Here is a 19,379-nt window from a genome sequence, read left to right on the forward strand (position 1 = left end):
AACATAAGGCCTGTGGGCCACAACTGGCCTGTAAGAGGCTCCACTAATGGCCCGCCCAAGAATTGCCTTCTGGGATGAAGAAAGAATTTCTATTCTAAATTCTAATTTGTATATAAAACATTGATTTTTGGATTTTGGGTTCGGTTTTATGGACCTTCTATTATATTTAGCACCAAAAAGTATAATTAAAATTGGCTTGAGATATTGCAGTCATTTTCTGTACTAATCGTTTTCATTACAACAAAGAAAAAGTTTAATTTTAAGGTTATTATGGCATTATTTTGCTGATCTGGCCCACTCAGGATGAAATTGGCCTGCATTGGCCCCTGAAATGTATATGACACCCCTGATCCAAAAGGTCAGCCTGGAACCAAACAGGTGCAGTGACTTTGATACCCACGGAGGTGTCAAGGTGGCCAATTAAAATATCATGATCCGATCCAAGGTGTAAAAGATTCAGGAGGACTCAGATTTTAGTCTCTCACTTTAGTCTCTGAGAACTGTTTCTGAATCTGTGATTTTTCTCCATAAACATTTTCAGTTCCCTGTATATTTGTCTAATAATGTTTCCAAACACCACGAATTGGTGTTTATTCAAGTAAAATGATAACATGCTGATGTTTTAACTACCCTCCCAACAAAGCTGTCTGATCCATGGTACGTTCTGTCTACGTCATCAGTCCGCGACAGGATGTTCCTCCAAGCTGTGTGAAAACCGGTAACATATGAAGGCTTCTTATCTTATTTATGTAGTATTCTAAGTCTTTCTCTGTGTTTTAACGACAGCTGTAGCTATTCTGTGTTTCATTCTGCTCATTAATGCGTTCTCTTTGTTGTGACAAAGATAAAAAGGTTAAATATTTCAGGTTTGGTTAGCAGAGCTAGCCGGTTAGCGTCGTTTATTTACATCTGCCAATGTGTGGTGTTCAGTAGAGAAACTCAAAACATTTCTGTCGTTTTAACAAATTGTATCTGTGATCGGTCTGGACGCTCCAAACATCGCTATAGTTTCAATAAACTGTTTTAGTCTCTGTAGTTTTAATAACATTTCTGTAGTTTTAATAAATGTCTGTGTTCAGTAAAGTAGTTCCAGTTAGTAACTGGTGGAGTGAGCTTATCTTCTTGTTGATGCTATCATTGCCCACTTTGGAATGCTGATTCATCAAAGTGTCTTTGGCCAAGGCACTGAACCACAAGATTCTCTCAGTGGTGTGTGTGTGAGCTCTTTGTATGATGTGTTAAAGTGTGAATGATGTAAATCATGTTTAGACTTCTGAAATGGTAAAATAAATGACAGAATTAGAATTGGTGGACTCCAGAGTAATCCACATACGCAGTGACGTGGTGATGCTGCCCACTGCATCACTGTTTGTTGGTATTGTGCTTAAAGCTGCTGCTTCATAAAAATAATGTATGAGGTTTGGATCCAGGCTGGGCTTTTTTTGTGATGCGTTTACATGCTCTTCCCGTGAGTGTGTGGGTTTTATCCAGGTACTCTGATTTCCTCCCACAACCCCAAAAATGCATGAGAGGTTAATTGGTCACTCAAGATGGCTTATCTGCATGTGTGTCTGCGTGTGTTGTGTTATGTCCTGGCAACCCTGACTTCATCTGAAATCAGCTCTGGCACCGTATGGCACTTTCATGTGAAAATGTTTTGTTGCATTTTGGCTGTTGGAGTTGTGTGAGTCTCTGAAGCAGCTTCTTGAATATAATATTTCTGAACCGCCTCCCTCTCCATTACAACAGGGGGAAAAAATTCAGCTTTTCTTGAATACGCATGCTTTTTGTGCTCTTCAGATTCGCTCCACGATGACGGGGGTGAAATAGGAGCAGGGATGAGGGACTTTGGGCCGGCGGGGATTCTCGCAGGTCTCTGTCACACAGACCAGGACGATCCTCTTCCTCTGTGGCAGGATGGAAACATCAGCCCCTGTTTTAACCAGCTGGTCCTTGGAGCTCTGCCCCACGCCGGGATGGCCGTGTTCAGTGCCTGCTACCTGGGCATGGCACGGTGAGTCACACACATGCAGAGAACAATCCACTATAAGTATTAACAATGGGAGTGCACAGACATTCGTATGGAGAGACGATGAAGCTGGATTGTTATTACAGTGACCATCAACTATAAAACTACTAAGTCTGAGGATAATATTCACTGAGAGTCATGACACTGTGTAGGAAATATTGTTTTTATTGCCCAGCTACTGAGCATGTGCACAACTATTTACGATGGTTGTTTTCAGAAAAGTTGCGTTTTCCCCCGTTTCTATGGACTTTATAATGGTCCATTTTCAGTGATGCTGAGCATCGATGTCGTGTGTACTGACCCCCAATAAAAGTTTTGTGTTTTCAATTGAAAACATTGTTATGTAAACAGAGCCTGACATCTGAATCACACTCAGATCTGTCAGAGCAAAAGGAGTAATCCTGGAGTCAGGGTGAAGCCTTTTCACATTATGATTTTTTTTTTTTTGTCTTTCAGTGTATCTAATCTGCTGCACCCACAAGCTGGAATAACCGATAAAATATATTATAAAAACGTTTCATCTCAAAGTCAGAGTTTAAGGTCTTTATAATGAACTTTTTTTTTTTACTGATGCATGTGACTGCTTCCTGCTGCAGGGTTTCTTCTGTGGTTTGTTTTGTATTTTGTCAGATTTTTACTATTCGAATTGTACTTTTATACATACACTATTAAAACCTTAATGAGCCCCTCCCCTCTCTCTCCGTGTGTGTGTGTGTGTGTGTGTGTGTGTGTGTGTGTGTGTGTGTGTGTGTGTGTGTGTGTGTGTGTGTGTGTGTGTGTGTGTGTGTGTGTGTGTGTGTGTGTGTGTGTGTGTGTGTGTGTGTGTGTGTGTGTGTGTGTGTGTGTGTGTGTGTGTGTGTGTGTGTGTGTGTGTGTGTGTCTTCCATCAGGTGCAGCCTCCTGCAGTCTCCTCCTCCCTGTGGTTGGACTCTCAGGCTGATCTCGGCCCTGCTGGCCGCCGCACTCTTCACTGCTGATGTGGCGGTGGTGAGCGTCCTCCAGCAGGCCGACATGTACCTGCAGGTCCTCTCTGACGGCTGTGCCGTCCTGGCCTGGCTGGTCCACTCCAGCGCTGTGACGGTGCTCCAGAGGACGGCATACCGGAGGACCAGGGGCCCCGCCCTGCTGCCCGTCCTGGTGCTCCTCTCTGCTCCTCACCTCGTCATCACCCTGATGCTCTACTGTGAGACGGAGGAGTATTTAAACCCGGCGGAGCCTCTGAAGTTGGCACGGTTTGTCCTCGCTGTGGCCCGGGCGCTGCCCTTCATGCTCTACCTCCTGGCGTTTGTGTTTCCCTGCATCAGTGATGCGGGTTACACGCTGTACATCAATGCTGTGGATGGATCGCCGCTGCTCTCCCAGGCCGCCCCCCCGGACACGGGGGAGATGGTGGCGGAGGACGGGAACGGCTGCCTGTCCCGCTTGTTCTACCTGTGGTTGACCCCGCTGCTTGGGCGGGGACAGCGAGGGGAGTTGGACAGTGCGGATCACGTGTACCACCTCCCCCGCAAGTTGCGCACCAGTGTGGTGCGGAGGTATTTCTACGAGTGCTGGGACGCCTGTCGACGGGGGTCAGCGAGGGGCAGCGAGGGGCAGGACCGGTGGCCCAGTCCGGTGGGCAGGCAGCTCCTGAACGGCAGCTGGAGCTCTCGGTACCAGGAGGAACCGCTGGAGCTGGAAGGCGAGGTGGGATTACTGAGGGTGCTGCGCAAGGCGTTCGGACTGCGGTACTGTGTCCTGGGAGTGCTGAAGGTGGCGGTCAACATGTCCGGCTTCGCCGGGCCCCTCCTCCTAAACGGCCTGGTGAGCTACATGGAGGAGGAAGGAGCTCCCATCAGCAGGGGCATCTGGTGCGCTCTGGGGCTGTTCGCCTCCACCCTCTTCTGCTCCGTCCTCAGGAACATCTTCGTCTTTGAGGTGTCCAAGGTGGCGCTGTCGGCACGCGCCGCCCTCGTGTCGGCCATCTACGGCAAAGCCCTGCGGGTCAGTGGCTGCGGCCTGGCAGGCTGCAGCCTGGGGGAGGTGGTGAACCTGATGAGCACCGACACCGACCGCGTGGTCAACTTCTTCAACAGCTTCCATGAGCTTTGGAGCCTGCCCTTCTGCTTCTCCATCACCCTGTACCTGCTGTACCTGCAGGTGGGCGTGGCCTTCCTGGGAGGGCTGGCCGTGGCGCTGCTGTTGGTGCCTTTCAACAAGTTCCTGGCTTCTCGAATCCTCAGCAACAACAAGCACATGCTCCGGTGCAAGGACGACCGCGTCAAGGTGAGCGCTGCTTCACAATGTCGGAAGAATGTTTCTGTATATGCTTTTTTTAAGAGGGTAACCTGGTGGACCGGATGTGACTCTCTGGCCGGCCAGTTTCAGGGCACGGGTTGTATGTTTGACACCCTCAACACAATGTTCACCACTCGCCATGATGAAGATATAACCAACATTATTCACCCATTCGTGGTCTTAATGTTGTGGCTGATGGCCGTTCGCCGCTGGCTGACAAAATTGACGGAATGAATTCAGATGTTTAGCTTTAACCTTTGACCTGCATTTGTTAGCTAATGACAGAAATCCTCTTTGGGATCCGAGTCATCAAGTTCTACAGCTGGGAGGCTCACTTCACCCAGAGGGTGTCCGAGTTTCGCCGAGAAGAGCTCTCCCACCTGAAGGCCGTCAAGTACCTGGACGCCTTGTGCGTGTACACCTGGGCCGCGCTGCCGGTGGTCATCTCCGTCCTCACCTTCGTCACGTACGCGCTGCTCGGACACCAGCTGACGGCTGCCAAGGTACCAACTTAATCTGGAGGTGATACAAACGGCAGGTTTTGTGGAGGCTTTATTCAGATATTATTAGATTATTTATTCTACTGTTCAACCTCATTGTCATTCTGATTTCGTAGAGGTGGACGGAGCCACAGATTGAAGTATGTGGTGTGTGTGTGTGTGTGTGTGTGTGTGTGTGTGTGTGTGTGTGTGTGTGTGTGTGCTCCGTCCCCCTGCAGGTGTTCACCACACTGGCCCTGGTGGGCATGTTGATCGTCCCACTCAACGCGTTCCCCTGGGTCCTCAATGGAGTCCTGGAGGCCAAAGTGTCTCTGGAGCGAATCCAGCGCTTCTTCAAACTCGCCAACCAGGACCTGAAGGCCTACTATGCCTTGGGTACGCTTGCTTTTCTGTCACCGGTGTCCCATTGGGTTTGTTTTTCGTGTTAGAATGTGCCGTGTTCCTGCTCTCAGTGTCTCCTGAGGACGAGCAGACCTCCCTGCTGTTGAGTCAGGGCTCGTTTTCCTGGGAGGAGCAGAAAGAGGAGGGACGGAGTGGAGCGGCTTCAGGAAGTCTGCCGCTGCACAGCCTCAATCTGCACATCACTAAGGTACAAGTTTATATACAGATCATCCATAACATTAAGATCAGACAAGTGAAGTGATATTGTCTTTATTCTTCCACCTGGTGCTGGGTGGGAATTTTCACTGAAGAGCTTCCCGATTAAAATCCCACATTCGCGTGAATCAAGCGTTAGTCTGGATTCTGCTGTTCTCAGCTGCAATGTTGGAAATAAGAGGTGATCAAGTCTCTTCTCGGTCAAGAAGTTAAAGGCCCCACCTTACCCCCTCTGGGACTACAAGGATCTGCTTTTATCATCTTGTGACCTGATACCAGGATGGCAAAGGGTTTAGTTTTGAATGACGCATATTGGTGGGGGCACTTTTTTCTGCCTGTGTTAAAGTGTATTTATTCTACATTGTGTCTGTTTCAGGGCTCGCTGGTGGTTGTAGTGGGGAAGGTGGGCTGCGGCAAGAGCTCCCTACTGGCTGCCATCACAGGAGAACTCAACAGGTTTGCAACCATCTTCAACTTGACTCATGTAAAACAGCTCATGCAGTTATAAAGTGGAGGTTATCCAATGGTTTTATCCTTATTACGTAATCTGATTTCTAATCAAATCTGTGTTAATGGGACAACCTCAGACTGTACAGAAGTGTGTGCGTGCTTGGTTGTTTGTTTCTGCGCGTGCGTCCATCAGTGGCATCATGTAAAAAGCGCCATGTCGTCAGCCAATAATGCCCCTGACTGCACTTGATTCTATAAGAAATACCAGCTCAGGTGAAATTAATCTACTGCAATCCCTGCATTTCCTCTGCTCTCCAGGCTCAGCGGAGTACTGTATGTTGCAGACAGAGAGACTGGCTTCGGCCTGGCTTCTCAGGAACCGTGGATCCAGCATGCATCAGTGCGAGACAACATCCTGTTTGGCAAAGACTACGACGCGACCTTCTACCAGGCTGTGATCGAGGCCTGCGCGCTTTCGGATGACCTCAACGTATGATCCCTCTCACTTTTCCTGGGCCCTTTCTTCTTTTTCATAGTTCTTCTTACTAAGCGGTAGGAGACGTGACTGAAAAAACATGGTAGGAATGTAGAAGCGACAGAGATCTCTTGAGGGATCCTCCTTGGTGATGACAAGCATCAGTTGGTCCTTTGGGTTTTAGATCGGGAGACGAACACCGAGTAGCCAGATCGCAAAAGTTCCCATAGATCGTACATGTTCTTACAGATCACACATGATTCTTCAGATGATGCATGGTCTGGTTTGGTCAAACACATGTTCCTCCTCAGGCCAAACTGAGCTGTTAGTAAAGTCCTGTGACCTCAGACCTGTGACATTTTAATGTTTCTTTGATTGAGTGTGTTTCTTTGTGTATAAAATTATGTGTAATAACAGTCAGTATTTAAAATGTGCATTCATGGTGTCATTAAAGTTTATAGCTCCCCTGAAGACGACTCAATCAGTTAACCCTCTGATTGGCTTCCAACACTTGCAGTAGTGGCTTGATGCCGAAAACAAGGAAAAAATAATTACCACGTTGAATAAGTTACTTGTCTCTAGGTTTTGCCAAACGGTGACAGGACGGAGGTGGGAGAGAACGGAGTGACTCTGAGCGGAGGACAGAAAGCCCGGCTGGCCCTTGCAAGAGCTGTTTACATGGTGAGTCTACAGCACAGTCCGGCCATCTGCTGCACGTTCACAGAAATGAATGAGAAACAGGAATATCAATACAGTTCCACTGCACTGAGAAAAGATCAACTCAAGCAGCCGTTGTTTAAACTTGTTAACGGTACAGCTTTATCTTGTGTGTTGGATGTTTCCTGGTCACATTTAAGTTTTATCCACCAGCTGCAGTCCCAACCTTCCTCACAAAGATCTCCTCGTCGTCACTGTCATGCTCCGGCATCACCTGGTCCTCCCAGGGCTTCGAACTGCATTTTAAAGCCTGTAGAATGCATTTTTAACTGTAATGTACCATACCTGTAGCGGGCTTGTCTTCTGAGTTCCTGTTCATGGCTCAGATGTTTCATTCAGAATGTTCCACCTGTTTCTGACCCCAGCCTGTTGTTGTTCTGCAGAACTCCAGACACAATCGTGAACGCTTAATATAAGACAAAGATACGTTTTTAGAGCCATTTCAAGGAAAGAAAGCCACTCTTTCCAGGCCTCTTTTTTTTTTTTTTTACCAATACTGTTGTTGCAGATTACTTTGAAAAAAATTTGTTTTTGGTTTTAGATATCTACCTCCTACTGGGACCCGATGGATCTGAGATTTAAGTCAGTGAATCAAACATGGTCTTGCCACCACAAAAAAAAACCTGATCTCTTCTTTTTTTATCTGTCGGCTTTCTCAACTTGAGGACAAAGACGTGTACCTCATGGATGATCCGCTGGCAGCTGTGGATTCAGACGTGGCCCAACACCTCATGAAGAAATGCATCATGGAGCTCCTGAAGGGAAAGACCAGGATCCTCTGCACGCACCGCATCGAGTTCGTGGACAAAGCAGACATGGTGGTCCTGGTCGATAATGGAACCATCATCAAAACCGGTAAAAACAGGGAAACTACTGGTTTCAATCGGAATGAGATGTTTTGATAATCTATCGGGGTGAAATCATGAGCTCAAAAGCTTTTTCACCTTGTTTCTTCTGACTCTGGGAACATTTAGTAAACCTTATCCTGAGGACCTTAATATGATATGAACATGTACAAGGTAAATACAAATGCATGTCTATAGATTGAACACACACACACACACACACACACACACACACACACACACAGGGCTTGATATTTAATTAGATATTGACTTATAGGTATTTATTGGAAATGATTTTAATCCCACCTCCTCTGATGGTTCATGTCATCTAGGCACGCCAGCAGAAATCATTCCTTTGGTGGAGGCCGTACCGAAAAAGTGCAAGAACGACCGCAACAGAAAGGAGAAAGGTAGGTTCACCTTCATCATCATTTCACCTTTGATTTTATATATATATATGTCTGTCCGCTCAAGGATGTCTGTGTTGGGAACTCTGTCATGCCATGTCACTTTGAGTAGCCTGCAAAAGCAGTTGAAGTGGAGCCGGTTCAGCTCCTTTGTGTGCCTTTGATGGTCCATGACTTCGGTCTTTGTGATGCCGATTGTGAGTCTGAAGTTTGTGCAGGCTGTGGAGAACAAGTTCATTGAGCTCTGCATTTGTTCAGCACCAGCAGCATTTACCAGGGGCACAATCATAGGTGATCAGGAGGTTTCGAAGTTTGCCAACATGAACTTTGCTTTCCAAAGCTTTCCATCTGGTCTGTCCCTGGTACCAATTTCTGGGTCGGAGTCCTGGAAGGCGTCTGTTAGCATCGCTGTAAACGGCATGCTGAACACTGTTCACGTATAGTCATAGATAACTTCAGTTAATCTGAATAGTGTTTTAATACTACAGGAAGAGTTCAGAGCTTCAAATGTGGCTGTAAACTCTCAAAGTGCTACATATCTGTGCAATAAAACCTGATTTCTCAACCAGATGGAGCGGAGCAGGATGAGCAGGAGCCGGGTTCACCCCCCGATCCCTGCCTACAGGAGGGTGACCCCGACGAGTCGGGGGCGGAGCAGAAGCAGGCGGGGGGGCTGGCGTGGAGCATCTACCAGACCTACTGGCGGGCCGTGGGCGGAGTCCTGGCCTCCTCCATCCTCATATCTCTGCTCCTCATGCAAGGTTTGTGTTGGAGAATAGCCTGGCTCCTCAGCTCTCCGTGTCCAGTGTGTGCACAGGCACACCGCAACACCTTTCTTATTTTATTTTCTTCTCTCGTGTCCGGTGTTGTAGCTTCCAAGAACACGTCGGACTGGTGGTTGTCTCACTGGATCTCAGAGCTGAAGACCAACAGCTCCTCACACACTAACCACTCGGCCACAGTGGCTTTCAGTTCTCCTCACCTGCTGCTCTTCTCACCCGGCGGTCTCATGTACGTGGACACCTTCAGTCAAACGGTGTCGGCCAGTCACGGCAGATTAACAAAAAAAGTGGTTTGAAAATTGATCTTCTATTACAAACGAAATCACGAAAACTGTGAAGTATGATCTTGATTTTTCTTTTGACGTTCCAGTCATGGTGTAATCACACAGTTTTAAAACAGGATGCTATTCAATCTTTTTGATATGGATTTTTCAGTTTAACATCAGAGGGTTTAGTCAGGTCAATCAGACTAATTATGGATCCCGATTCATTTCTGTTAAACTTAATATTTGCTTGTTTTGAATTTGACAGTAGTTTCCATTTTCATATCAATATATCCTGTTAAATCATACCAACCTTTTGGAAGAGATGTAACAAGTAATATAATCTAGTGTGAACATTTATAGATTAATTTGTGAAAAGAACAAGTGTGTGTGTATATATATATATATATATATATATATATATATATATATATAATTTAATTAATCAGTAGAAAAATAAAATCCGTTTTTGTCCTTTTGAAAGTACAATATGTCATATTTTAATTCCAAACCTTTAACAATCTGCTAATAGTAGATAATATAACATGATGATTTGTTTGATTTATTTTCCTGTCTTGTCTGTTTTGTTGTGGGCTAAGAAGCGAACCAGCTAGCCTCCAACGCAACTTTTTGAAAACCGTCAGACGTCGTTTCTATGTTGACATTTAGAAACACTGTCAGTGACTGCAGCAGCAGTGTTTCTGCCGTTTCTGTGTAATTGGACATTGTTTTTCTTTAAAATTAGGGTATGACAGCGACTCACTTCTGCCACCGAATGCACAAAAGTGACATTACCTAAACCTTTCCATTTCAGAGGTGCAGTGTTTACACTGCACCTCTGAAATCTGCTTTGTTCTTTATCTCAAATATAATATTTAAATCTGTTTCTAGGTCTCCTCTGCCCCCTGTGCAGGCGTTTCTCTCCAACGACTCGAGCCAGGATGTACGATTCTATCTGATGGTGTACGGCTGCCTCGGAGCTGCGAACACCGTCTTCACCGCCCTGCGAGCCTTCCTGTTCGCCTACGGAGTCATTTGTGCCGCCTCCGCCATCCACAACAGGCTGCTGGATCGAGTCCTGAAGGTGAGTTCCAGTGTGGAGGTTTAGAGGAGCGGGCTGAGGCCTCGGTGCAATCGAAGATGAAACTCCAGCTAATAGAAGCAGGTTGTAAACTGAAGTCCTTCCTTTACTGTTGAGTTTAAACTCTAAATCAATTTGTTAAAAAAAAGTTACAAATGTTAGGCAAAAGCACAATTACTATGTGACAATGTATATATCATTTTTTCCTGTCTGTCATGCTGTATCAAGTTAGCAAGTTGGTTGTTCTCATTAAGAAAGTGTCCAATAATGAAGATGGCGGCATGTTTCAGTCCATCATTTCAGAAAAACCCTTCAACCTTCCAGCGAGGTCTGGACTTCACCGCCTCACAGATCATGTTATTTACTTATTCGTTCACGATGATGAAGCTTGTTGGAGCTTGAACCTTTTTTGTTTGGAGTACGGATGGTCATCGGATAAAAGCTGTCTCTGAACCTGGATGTGCGTGATGCTGGAGTCCAATTACAACTACTCATTGACTGTCAGAAATGCTGTAAATACGCTAATGAGAATAAAGTGGTTTTTTTTTAAGAGACGGTTAATGGAGAGCCTGTCTAAATGGCTAAAATGTGGTGCTTTTGAAACTCAAGTGACGTCCTGCCCTGTAAAATAATAATTTAGAATCTCTCAAGGTAATTTCAGATTAAACGGCTCATTAATACAGCAAGCAGACAGAATAAATAGAACACGCTACAATACTATAATAACATAGTCATAACAAGTCTATAAATGTGTTGGACTTCTTTTGTGTGTCAGGCGACCGTGACTTTCTTCGATACCACTCCTGTCGGCCGCATGCTGAACCGCTTCTCGTCAGACCTGTACAGCATCGACGACAGCCTTCCCTTCATCCTCAACATTCTGCTGGCCAACGTGTTCAGCTTGCTGGGCATGCTGGTGGTGATGGGCTCTGGGCTTCCCTGGGTGCTGCTGCCACTGCTGCCGCTGGCGCTGCTCTACTACGGCACGCAGGCCTTCTACAGACACACCTCCCGCGAGCTGAAGCGCCTCTGCAGCCTGACGCTGTCGCCCGTCTACTCCCACTTCTCCGAGACGCTGACCGGGCTGGGCACCATCCGGGCCAGCGGAAGCTCCGCCAGGTGAGGCGCCAAGCCGCAAGGTTGTGGGGGGGAGTTTGCATGTTTTGCACACCAAATGAGGACCCGAGATGTGGTGTCGAGCGCAAAGAAAACTAAATTGGCCAAAGTGACATGTATCAAAATAAAACCAAATGTATAAACGAGAATACTTAAGATGATATTTAGTGTGTGCCTGTTACTCACTGGCGTCTGGTATACCTCCAATCTGTGTTTTTCACCAAAATCTCAGTCGCTTTCACTGACCAACTCTTCTGCACACTATTCCAGAATTTTCTCCACATTTTCATGTCTTAATGTATATTCTCCGAACAGTGCAGGACTAATGATGCACTGAAAATCCAGCCAAAGAAAAAACTTAAAATGAGAGCGGCATCTCGGATAGTACGCAATCTTTGCACGTTGCGTCTTAAAGAGGCAGGCACACAGAACGAAAACTAACATACAAACTTCAACAATACAACCAAAACCAAGGCTGAATGTCATTTATACTGTACAGCAGGGGTATCAGGTGTCCGGTAAGGGACCAGAGGATATTCGTCGGACTTTGTTCCGTAAAAAACAAAGTTTGCCTTGTGTTGTTGTTTGAGGTTCGAGGAGGAGAACGCCCGCCGTCTGGAGCAGAACCAGCGCTGCCTGTTTCTCAGCACTGCCGCCATGCAGTGGCTGGACATCCGCCTGCAGCTGATGGGTGTTGCCGTGGTGACGGTCCTCGGGGTCATCGCTGTGGTCCAGCATCAGTTCAAGTCTGTCGACCCCGGTGAGGAAACGGCTGCTTTAGAGTTGCTCTGAATTCTGTCACAGCTGCTGACCCCGTCTGTCTGTCTGTCTGTCTCTCAGGTCTGGTGGGTCTGTCCCTGTCCTACGCTCTGTCCATCACCACGCTGCTGTCCGGCCTGATCTTCAGCTTCACGCAGACGGAGATGCAGCTGGTGAGTGTGGAGCGGACGGAGGAGTACTCCACCGGCCTGCCCACCGAGCCGCAGCAGCAACTCACACAGGTCAGTACCTCATGGACGGCCAACGCCATGATCAGAGGAGGCCAACGAAGAGAGCCGGAATTATTCTGTGTAGGATCTTGTAGGATATCTTGATTCAGCAGGTATCCAAAAACACCAGTGAGAGCACATGGACTCTGGTAGTGGTTTATACCTGTATGTCCCCGCTCATGATGTTACCATTGGGGATGTTTGCATTGATTTGAGCTAATGGCTAACATGTTAGCGACACTCACTGGGTTCCTCAAACCAATGTGTGGTTCGTGAAGCTGTGCGCTCTACCGAGTGCACGTTCCAGTTTAGAAAAATGTAATAACATGACAAACTAGCGTATCTATTCATAACTACTTCATTCGGTGCACTTGAGAGGTTTTAAATTAAACTGAATAAGTTTATTTACTCGTTATATGACGCGATGACCCACGGTGCGGCGTCTCTCTGTGCTCTGACCGCAGCTGCCCGCTGCCTGGCCCGAGCAGGGCTGGCTGGAGTTTCGTGACGTGGTCCTGGCCTACAGGGAGGGGCTGCCCAATGCGCTGGACGGGGTGAGTCTGGTGGTCCGCCCCGGGGAGAAAGTCGGCGTAGTGGGACGCACGGGCTCCGGCAAGTCCACCATGTTCCTGGCCCTGTTCCGCATGGTGGAGCTGAACCGGGGACAGATCCTCCTGGACCAGCTGGACATCAGCACCGTGGGCCTGGCCCAGCTGAGGTGAGGAGGAGGGCCAGCTCTGAACCATGCAAGAGCGACATCGACTCACTTTACGCCACCAATTGGGTTTCATACGTAATTCACACACCAGATTATTGCACTGACCAGTAGGATGAACTTGTCTGGCGCCTCATCTATCAAACATTGCGTACTTGTTCTGTTCATTTTGAATTGATCTTGTTAGTTTATAAAATACTACCTTGTCTTGCACTGTAATACCTGACAGACTGACAACATATTTGTTAAAAATCCTGCAGGAACAGTTTATCTGAGAAAAAAAAGAAAGAACATAATGCTTTCAGGAACGTTTCATCTAAAAAGTTTTGATTCAACATTTTATAGCCCAATTTGTACCCACACATTTTTCCATTATGAAATTCATAGTTGATACCATAAATCATATTTTTTTTAAAGATTTCTAACACCAAATAAAATGCTATTTCAGTACGTTTGATATATATTACAAAAATCAATGTCATTTTATTCTTTATACAATGTATACACATGTATCCCCTTTTAAAAATTCTCTGGAATTATTCTCATTTAATTAAATTAATAAGTCTTTTCACGAACCACACTTTATTGATCTGTCCCATTCAAGTTATTGATCTCTGTATTTGAATGAGAGTGTGTGTTTTTGTATATGTTCAAGAATGTAAACCAATTGAATCAATTTTCAACACATCTGTTATCCTGTTATCTGCGATTGGACTGATGCGGCGCCCCCTGCAGGTCGAGGCTGGCCATCATCCCTCAGGACCCCTTCCTGTTCAGCGGGACCGTCAGGGAGAACCTGGACCCGTGCGGGCGGCAGGCGGACCAGCGGCTGCAGGACGTTCTGGACCAGTGTCACCTGAGCTCGGCAGTCCACAGGATGGGTGAGAACTTGACTGGGATCCACAAGTAAAGAATAGTCTGACACGCAGGAATGTTTTTTGAGAAGAAGGTGTGTCGGTTTGGATGTGAGCCGGCTCTTGTTTTGTTATTATCTGCTCAGCTGACTCACCATGTCTGGGTTTTATTATTATTATTATTATTGCTGACAGAGTTGCGCTTCGCTGACAGTCTGTTCGCACGGTGTGTTCAAGCTTCACTCGGTTCCAGCCAACTAAAATAACTACTTTACTGCTTTACATTCGATACTGTGGCCAAAAACGACACATAACAGCAATAGTTTGCTTTAATGTGATCAGTATAACATAAAGTAATCGGTTGAATGAGACCAAACGGAAATCATTCTCAACTTGATGATTTAAGCTCATGTATTCTTTCTCGTTTTGTCTTTCTGAATTTAGAGTTTATTTAGAATTTTGATTTTAAATAGATTTTTGATCAGCAATAAATTAAATTTTGTTGAATTGTGCCCAGGTGAGTTATACATACACACTGAACCTCCATCAGCTGTACCCAGACGGGGGATCGGGGCGTAATGTCCTGGTTTCATGCCCTCCTTGTGAGTAGATGCATGAGGACGAGTAGAGGAAGACTGTACTGTCTCGTGTTTGTGTCCATCAGGGGGTCTGGACGCTGAGGTGGGTGACAGAGGAAGGGCTTTCTCTGCGGGACAGAGGCAGCTGCTCTGTCTGGCCCGAGCTCTGCTCACAGAGGCCAAGGTAAGTCCTCTGCAGCATCGACGGGTTCGATCCTCAGATTTATGACTTATGAGCAGCTCAGAGAGCTGAAAAAAGAAAAAAAAACAAATACTCGGGTCCCATCCCGAGCTAAAACCATCTTTTTTCTCTGAAAAAAGTTCCCTGTCCACACGAGAAACATCTGCGTCCACACAACCATTGAAAACCGCTCAATATGATGCAGTCCATATGTCAGGCCATTAGATGGCGCCGTCAGAGAGATGCACCAACAAACGGAGAGGAAGACGTAGGTAAAGACGTCGTTGACTTTTAGCTGGTGTGCGTCTCGTCCATCCACGCGTCAACGCCGAGGCGGCATTTTCAAGTTTCTCCACTCTTCATTTGTTTTAGCTGTTTTGCTGGTGACGGATGCACAATATCAGGCGGTCATAAAGTTGTGGCTGTATATTTACCCCAGGTTATCTTGGATATCCAGTGTGAGCAGGTTTACATGTAACGACTGGCGGAAGGTTGAGGCTTTTAAGTCCTCCACATGTCAGAAACAGACACCAGCCCGAACATATGGACTTGGCCTGTTGGTGACATGAAGAGCATCTGAATCACATTAAATACAAGATAATATGAAACACTTTGGGGATTTGGATTGGGACTGACCTCCAGTCAGTACCTCTGTGTGCGTGCGCCGTTTGGCCGCCACTCCCTGAATCCATTGTTTGCAAACAGAAAGCGACAGACACACCCGTCAGTGGATTCTAGTCCATATTTCAGACTTTTTATGTGACGAGAACATTTCAGATTAATTGTTTGTCTGTTCTTGCCGCTCGCAGCCGACGAGGACCTCCATTATTTAGTGTTTTTCACCAAAATCCCTGGCCAATGTTTCACAATATTTTATGAATTTTGCAGAAACAAGTTTGCCAAGACTTTTACAAACATAGACCTGTTAACTTTTTCTGTTGTGAACACAAAATGTAATGACAATTAGACACATACTATATAGATAATCTGTTGACAAATTGGCATATATTTATTAGCATTTCAGAAACATGTTGAATGCAACAGTTTAAGAAGTTATTTTGACATTTCATTGCATTTTGCACCAGAAGGTTTCATTAAAATTGGGCTCATGTTGAGATTGTAGTCATTTCCTGTAGCAATAGTTATTTTTTTTCTGAAAATATAGACATTATATTGCATACACTCTGCACCAAAAAAAACAACTTTAAAGTTTTATTATTTCACTATTTTACCGGTCCTGGCCTCTCGAGATTAAACTGGGCCGGTTGTGGAACCTGAACTGGAATGTGTTTGACACTTCCGCGTTAGATGGTCATCTGAGGCTCTGCTTCCTGTTTCCCACCACACAGGTTCTGTGTATTGATGAAGCGACAGCCAGCGTGGACCACAAGACGGACAAACTGCTGCAGCAGACCATCAGAGAGAAGTTTCACGACAAGACTGTTCTCACCATCGCCCACAGGTGCAAAGTTTTATGTTCAGGTTCTCGTTCACGCCACATTTTTCCAAGGTTCTCGGGGTCCGTTTACACGACAACGGTGCTCGGGGGCCGCTGAAAAATGCAACTTTTTGGAAACGGGTCCCAAGAAGGAACTTTTTGAAACCACTTGGACTCTGTCACGCTTCCACAGCCGTCGTAAATAGTTGTCCTGCTCATGCTCAGTAGATGGACAATTAATTTTTCCTCCGTGGTAACGTGACTCCCAGTCCAGTCCTGGGACTTGGTAGTCTCATAGTTGACTCGTCTGTCCACTAGGATGTCCCAATGTTGATGTTTATAGTGTATTCTTTGCTGCATATGTGTGTGTGCTTCAATTACAAAAACAAACAACAGCACCCACTGGTGGTCCCACATGAAAACTACATCTTTTTTTTTTTTTTTTTTTTTTTTTTGAGATTCTGGTGCTGGCGTGTAAAACGGACATTGGTTTTCAAAATGTTGCCACTTAAAGTGAAACTTTTCTGAAACGATCCAAAAAGATGCGCTTTTAACTTGAAAGGTTTTTGTGAAAATGGAGCTTCAAACCCGTCGGCTGCAGGAAATACGTCTTTTCAAGTGTCATCTGAGCTCAACCGCCAGCGATTTTTAACCATTTATCTGAATGTATGTTCCAGGATCAACACCATCATGGACTGTGACCGGGTGCTGGTGATGCATGCTGGGAAGGTGGTGGAGTTCGACTCGCCCGCCGCTCTTCGCCGCTCCGATAACTCCATCTTCCGTAGACTGGTCGGAGGTGGAGGAGAGTGAAGGGAACAGTCTGCGCTTTTATACTTTTTCCGGGACTTTATCCTTTTTCACATTTATAACTTTTACAGAAAAGGACTGAACGGAACGGACGGGTCGATGTTCTGCTAACGTTTTAAATTGGAATGATTGAAAATATTTATTCAGTCTGTTTATGTTGGGGTTTCTTTGCCCCCTATGGGGCATATTTGTGACTGCACATACTTGATCATTCATTTCTAAATACAAGCTTCTGGCAGGTTTAATCAGGGCTGAGAATATACTGTATCAACAAACTACAATAACTGAGATCTCCCTGCACTGTGCATTCAAAATAACTGAAGGTTAAAGTTTAGACAAAAGGACAATTATGCAGCTAATTTTAGAGTTTTGATTATTTCATACTTGGTAGCCACAGAGAAGAAATCAGAGAACCTGCAGACGAACATGTGAAGGAAGAAAACTGAAATCACAACCTTCAACCACGTTGCCGCATTCTGAGTTCATGCCGCTTCCATTTGGGTTACTGAGATAATCTCAATGCGTAATCCGGAGTTTAAACTCTGTATTTCCTCTGTTTCTGTTACACTTTCACAGTGTGGGAGATAAATAAGACCCCCTAAGTTTGAACCTCATGAATAGAAGTGGTAATTTGATGCTGAAATCTGGACTTTTTAAAAATTATTTTTGTCATGGTAAGATGTTTGTGTTGATGGCTGTCGGAAAAAGAAAAGAAAAACTGTTGCATCTGTTACACCGGCAATTTTTACTTGCATCAGTTTGTGGTTGCCAGGATTCATAACTAATTTTAAACTGTTTATGCCGAAGGATGTTCACGGTCATACAGAATTATAATCTGGGTGAATTATGTTTTTTTTCATCAACCAGCAGCTACAAACAAACGTTCATCATGTGAAAAATTGTTTGGGATTCATGTTGACGTTTTTTGCATTTTTAAAATATTTTAAATAATGCAAACTGTTCACTGTGACTGAATAGTTTTTATCAGCTGCAGAAATGTAAATGTATTTACTGAAGGGGATGTTTTGACATCTGCTGTGAATGAAAATCACTTCTACTTCCGGGGGAATTACAAGTTTTGATCTTTGTGTTATGTGATTGTTACACATTTTAATTTAAAAGGGATATTTTTTTTATACAAACCTGTGTCAGTGTTTGTCAGTATGTTTGTAATTCCAATTAAAATTCATTTTCTATAAATAGATTGGCTGTAATGTCTAATGTTAAATTTTGAGTGCATATCATTTCGATTTGGAATAATATATAGATTAACAGTTTATTTTTGACAGATTTATTTTGTACTAAAAGCTTGAAGTAGCACACAGTTGTTAATCCTGCTTAGGTTTACCTTTTGTGGTGATTTATGGTTTCAAAATGTCTTCTTTTTTTTTTTTCCCCTCTCTGCACCGAACCAGGCAGATTTAATCATTTTTGAACTGATTCTGAAATCGCTCATCCACATTCTGGAACCATTATAAAACATATTGAACAATATGGAACATTTATGACATCGGTTTAAAATGAAAGAAATAAAACCATTATGACGATGGAAATTACATTTCAGTTACATCTGAGTAAACCCTGAACAGACTCGCACTCAAGTCCCACTTCGGGTGAAAATGCATCCTAGTGGACAGACGACCAAGTTGGACTGTTCTTACGACTGTCAACTATAAAACGACCAAGTCCCAGGAGAACATGAACTGGGAGTCGTGACACGAAATGGCGGACTTCCTGTTGGGATTAGATTATAGACGTCGATGACATTCACGTGCAGCCTGACGTGCTCCACATGTCCACCATATTTCTTGGGTGTAGGTGAAACGTTTTGCACGTTTTAGGTGCTGCAAATGTGAAAACAATGTCGGGGGCACTATGGAGCATTTTACCAGACACATGCGCAATGGCCATAGAATTTAAAATGGTAAAACATGCCAGATATGAATGTACATTTTCATGAAGGTTCAATGCATCAAGCATAGAGCAGTTTAGGCTGTGAAAGATAATAATAATAATAATAATAAAAGGGTCTTTCCCAGCTCTGCTCAGCTCATACCCTGTTAATAATAATACAAATACTAATATTCGATTGTCTATAAAATAATGTATATTTGCTGTACAAAAAGGAGTAGAGAGAAGCAAATCCCGAAAAGTTAGCCCCCTCATCAGTGACTCTTAATGTGCTTTACATGAATCAAGTTTTCTTTTTCAAAGAACTTGTGATAATTTCATTTTTATATCACATTTTAAAACCCCTAATACTTGTGCTGTGTTT

General features: G+C 44.9%; 1 protein-coding gene across 1 annotated transcript; it reads left to right on the forward strand.

Moving 5' to 3' along the window:
* Positions 1-678: 678 nt before the first annotated feature.
* On the forward strand, positions 679-18,219 carry abcc10 (ATP-binding cassette, sub-family C (CFTR/MRP), member 10). The gene is made up of 22 exons (XM_080519437.1): positions 679-718; positions 1,801-2,014; positions 2,920-4,294; positions 4,582-4,809; positions 5,025-5,181; positions 5,259-5,395; positions 5,780-5,859; positions 6,172-6,343; positions 6,911-7,009; positions 7,711-7,900; positions 8,223-8,300; positions 8,867-9,058; positions 9,170-9,308; positions 10,234-10,426; positions 11,199-11,542; positions 12,130-12,299; positions 12,380-12,540; positions 12,993-13,246; positions 13,979-14,124; positions 14,762-14,859; positions 16,206-16,318; positions 16,972-18,219. Exons 2-22 carry the CDS (start codon positions 1,839-1,841, stop codon positions 17,105-17,107), a joined length of 4,638 nt encoding a protein of 1,545 aa, XP_080375563.1. The 5' UTR covers positions 679-718; positions 1,801-1,838; the 3' UTR covers positions 17,108-18,219.
* The last annotated feature ends 1,160 nt before the right edge of the window (positions 18,220-19,379 follow it).

Source organism: Blennius ocellaris, assembly GCF_963422515.1.
Source record: "Blennius ocellaris genome assembly, chromosome: 3".
NCBI classification, from domain to species: domain Eukaryota; kingdom Metazoa; phylum Chordata; class Actinopteri; order Blenniiformes; family Blenniidae; genus Blennius; species Blennius ocellaris.